This window comes from Penaeus japonicus, unplaced genomic scaffold (assembly GCF_977035675.1).
Source record: "Penaeus japonicus unplaced genomic scaffold, GWHDUDI00000001_assembly GWHDUDI00000015, whole genome shotgun sequence".
In the NCBI taxonomy this organism is placed as follows: domain Eukaryota; kingdom Metazoa; phylum Arthropoda; class Malacostraca; order Decapoda; family Penaeidae; genus Penaeus; species Penaeus japonicus.
Window position 1 is genome coordinate 641,992 of NW_028234417.1, and position 5,000 is coordinate 646,991.

Here is a 5,000-nt window from a genome sequence, read left to right on the forward strand (position 1 = left end):
GTGGCAGGAATTATGCACGCGCATATGTGTTGTTTGATGTTCCTGTAATAAAATCAACCTACCCCAGTACTTGTTGTTGAGCCATTCTCCCACAACGTACATAAAACTGCACAGGAGACTACAGGCGCCTATGAAGATAGCGCGTCCAGCCATTGGCAAGGATTCGAGGATAGGATACACCCAGAAACCAGTGAGATACGCAATATAACTGACCCTGTAAAGGAAGGTTATTAACATTTAAGTCTCGGCTTGTTATCTCTGTGTAACAAATTCAAACTGTGCTTCAAAAATATATATAAATGATGAATACACAAGATAAAAAAAACATACTACAGTTTCCTTTTACTGTATCCTTGTGTGTATCAAATTCAAACCGTGGAAAAAAATATAAACAAATACTGAACACATAGAACCACAATATTTTCCCAAAATAATTCTCAACACACGAACAACAGCCAAACAACCCAAACAACCTAAAGACCCTTACCAAATGAGGTAGAGGAAGCACACGCCAGCAACCATCGAGAAACCGACGAACCTCGAGGGAAAAGAATGAGGCAAGAGAACCAACTCGATAAGCACGCCAATCACAGGCATGGTGTGGATGGCGTGGTTGAGCCATGAGGGAAACCACGAGTCGAAGAGCTCCGGGAAGATGAGGTTGCGGTCGAGGTTAAACAGCAACCAGAAGACGATGCTCACCATCTGGAGGGGGAAAACACATCGTAAGAGGTAAGATTTTCGATACTTTTATTTTCTGTGTGTGTGTGTGTGTGTGTGTGTGTGTGTGTGTGTGTGTGTGTGTGTGTGTGTGTGTGTGTGTGTGTGTGTGTGTGTGTGTGTGTGTGTGTGTGTGTGTGTGTGTGTGTGTGTGTGGTACTACAATCATTGCGATTACTATAATACAAAAAAAAAGGTTTCGGTCGTTATCTTTCTTTTACCATCATATTTATCATCAATTTATCAGCATAATTCAAAATCGTGTGTAGATATACAAACTAGAAACGAAATTCAAAAACAAGAGAAAACGATAGAACTCAAGAGAAACTTGACTTAATAGAAATCAAACGAAAGTTGCCGCCAAAAATATGGAGGGAAAATTCCCCTTCTCGCCGCCTCCTTATCCCCGCGAATTATCATTTCATAATTTGACAAACTACCATCATAAAAGTCAACTAATAGATTATGAAAACCGATCATAATTCTGCCAAATGCTTTGCCCACGATCCAAAGAACATCTAAAAAATACAAAAACCCTAAAAGATCGGGAAACTGTAAGAACTGAGGATGACTGGCGCACCACGCACGCGGCCATCTTGGTTCCTCACGTGTGCCTGCGGTTGTTGTATCTTATAGTGACTGCGAGATAAAAATGATCATGAAATGTTTGTATGAATGTCTATATGTCTGACAGTGTATCTATATTTTTCAAATGTGTGTGCGTACGTGCGTGCGTGTGTGTGTGTGTGTGTGCGCGCACGGAAGCGCATGCACACGCACGCACACGCACACACACACATATATATGTGTGTGTGTATATATATATATGTATATATGATATATATATATCATATATACATATATATAATATATATACATATATATACATATATATTTATATTCATATATTTATACATTTATACATTTATATATTTATATATATTTATACATATATCTATAGATATCTAGATATATTTATACATATATTTTTAGTCATAAATACATATATGCATACATACATACATACACACACACACACGCATATATATATATATATATATATATATATATATATATATATATATATATATATATATGTATGTATGTATGTATACATAAAATAAATAGAGATACAGCAACCCATTCCGTGGCTACTCACGCTCCCCAGGAAGAAGACGACAGTCGAGAAGGAGAAATCGCGGACCTTCTGCAGGGACGACTGCTTCCTCCGCTCCAAGACGCTGCTGCCGAAGAGGTCGTTGGCGAAGGCGACCACGAAGTAGAAGAATTGCACCAGCTGGGGAGGGGGGGGGAGGGAGGGAGGTGGGTGGGGGGGGTAGGAGGGTAGTAGATTAGTTCGATAATTATGAGGATAATGATTATGATCATTACAGTTATGATAATAACAATAATGGTATGATGATGATGATTATTGTTAGTATTATTATCATTATCATAATGAATGGAAGTAATAGTAATAACGATAATAATAATAACAATAATAATAACAAAACAACATCAACAAAAAATACAACGACAACAATGATAACAATAATAGAATCAACAATAACATTAATAATAACAATAACAACAATCATGATAATCATAATTAAACTGTATTATATCAACTGTCACTTTCACACAAGCCCAAACACGCCAGGAGTTCCCTCATAGTTATAAAAAAAAAAACAATTCCTGCAATATTGGAGAAATGGTGCGAAGGAAGTTAGCGTTTAGTCTGCCATCACGAGCCTGATTGGAGGTCAACTTAGGTCAATTGGGTAATGATTGCTGTGACGAACGATAATCAGGTTATATTGGTGATAACAATGATGATAGTTTTTTATTTTTTTATTGTGGTGCTAGACTAAAATGTGATGGTGATGATAGTGATCTGTCTCTCTGTCTCTCTCTCTCTCTCTTTCTTTCTTTCTTTCTTTCTCTCTCTCTCTCTCTCTCTCTCTCTCTCTCTCTCTCTCTCTCTCTCTCTCTCTCTCTCTCTCTCTCTCTGCCTCTGCCTCTGCCTCTGCCTCTGCCTCTGCCTCTGCCTCTGCCTCTGCCTCTGCCTCTGCCTCTGCCTCTGCCTCTGCCTCTGCCTCTCCCTCTAGCTCTTCTCCTCTCCTTCTTCCCCTCCCCCCCTCTTTCTCTCTCTCTCTCTCATCTCTCTCTCTCTCTCTCTCTCTCTCTCTCTCTCTCTCTCTCTCTCTCTCTCTCTCTCTCTCTCTCTTCCCCCCTCTCTCTCTCTTCCCCCCTCTCTCTCTCTTCCCCTTTCTCTCTCTCTCTTCTCCTCTCTCCCTCTCCCTTCCCCTCTCTCCCTCTCCCTTCCCCCCTCACCATCACCCTTACCCTCACCCTTTCCCTCGTCCTCATCTTGTCCTTGTCCCTGCCCCTCTCCTTCTTCCTTACCCTCACCCTCATCTTCTCCCTCACCCTTACCCTCTTCCTGTCCCTGCCCCTCTTCCTCTTCCTCATCCTTACCTTCACCCGCTCCCTCTCCCTCATCCTCTCCCTGTCCCTCCTCCTCTTCCTCTCCATCTCCCTCACCCTTACCCTCTTCCTGTCCCTGTCCCTCTTCCTCTTCCTCTTCCTTACCCTTACCTTCACCCGCTTTCTCTCGGTGATAGGCCTATTCCGGTTACCCAGTGATTCATTTTTTTGTTTATGCATCATCAAAATTAGATCTTATATATGACGGTTTATTCTTGTTTAAAACTACAAAAACTGCCGTTGATACATTTCAATTTTGTCCTATGTTCCTTTGCTCTTTGTCCAACTGTTTCATTTTTTTACATCTTCCTTATTCTCTAAATATTGATCCAATTTATCTAAGTTTACCATCCTTTTCAGTCGTTCTCTATGAGTTGCGAGGCACTGAAGGTCTTCTTCTCCTTCTCTACAACTAAGTATTGCATAATTGCCATATTCTCTGTGTTAACTTTCATCCAACCTCATTCAAGAAGACAATAAATATATCTCAAAACTATTCTTGCAATTCTGTAATGATAGAAAGAAATAATGTGGCCTGCGTAATGGAACGAGTTTTGAGCCGTTTTACCTAAACATCATTTTAAGTATAGGCAGGTAACTTGACTCCCGAGAAGTTTAACATTTCAGTCTACTTCCCTTTGGAAATTTACCCTCTTTGGCTGATACGGTGCAGCTAATTCACTCCCATAAAATTCTCCGGCATTGCCTCCGTATTTGAAACTTGTTCTAGTAATTCTAGAAACCTCTCTCCCTACTTTGATTACTTCAGTTACCTGACCTTTCTACCAATAATTTAGTGACATTCATCATGTTCTCAACAGCCCCCCCCCCTACTGTTTGGTCTTCTTTCATCACTTCTTTCATTTTCCCCTCGCTCTTGTCTCTTACGACATCACTATCTATAGTAAATCACACACATCTTCCCAATGTTATCTCAAGCTTTCACTCTCGCTCACACAACAATCACCTTATCTCTATCGTACCTTGAAACAAGGTTGACTTATGATAGGAATGCAGTGATACTATCTCTCTCTACCTTTGGCCTTTCATTAGTACGTGTATTCTTTATGATCTTTATCGTCTTTTTCCGTTTCCTGTTCTAAATTGGACTCGTTAAAAATAATAATAATAATAATAAACAAAGAAGAGATTACGGTAACGTCACATAAACAAATTTCTCACTCCTATTAGACTATGGTGATGCTGAACGGGCTGGAAATCAATTTGTAACTGATCTGCGTTTCTCAAGTCACAGGATGATGCAGTTAATGACTGGAATCTGAGACAAAGATTGCAGTGGCAGTGGTCGAACAGCCTTCTAGACTGCTCTGAGTTCAACCACAGACAGAAGCGACTATGTCAATACACACACACATCAGGCGCAAAACACACAAAACCTAAACAATTCATCTACACACATTGACACAACCATTTCGTCACTGTTTTGTTATTGAAATCGATCGCAAAATACACACACAGACATTGAAACACACAAACATTATCTATCTCTCTCTCTCTCTCTCTCTCTCTCTCTCTGTCTCTCTCTCTCTCTGTCTCTCTCTCTCTCTCTCTCTCTCTCTCTCTCTCTCTCTCTCTCTCTCTCTCTCTCTCTCTCTCTCTCTCTCTCTTTCACACACACACAAACAGAGAGAGAGAAAGCGAGAGATGGAAAGCATAGAATCCAACAAACAAACAAACACAAAGACTTACCATGTCCCAGAAGGTCAGGAACTTGAAAGGTCCGCCAAATATGTCATTGACCTTTTTCATGAACTCTGGCGGCTTCAGGTCGA

At 40.3% G+C, this 5,000-nt stretch overlaps 1 protein-coding gene across 1 annotated transcript in view; it reads right to left on the reverse strand.

Moving 5' to 3' along the window:
• Positions 1-5,000, reverse strand: part of LOC122254726 (androgen-dependent TFPI-regulating protein) — a 5,906-nt gene that overhangs the window by 566 nt on the left and 340 nt on the right. Inside the window, exons 1-4 of the mRNA XM_043018560.2 lie at positions 4,918-5,000; positions 1,880-2,017; positions 488-705; positions 63-214 (exon numbers count right to left, since the gene is read on the reverse strand). The exon at positions 4,918-5,000 is cut by the window's right edge and continues 340 nt beyond it. Of these exons, the coding sequence (XP_042874494.2) occupies positions 63-214; positions 488-705; positions 1,880-2,017; positions 4,918-5,000 (591 nt within the window). The remainder of the gene's footprint in view (positions 1-62; positions 215-487; positions 706-1,879; positions 2,018-4,917) is intronic.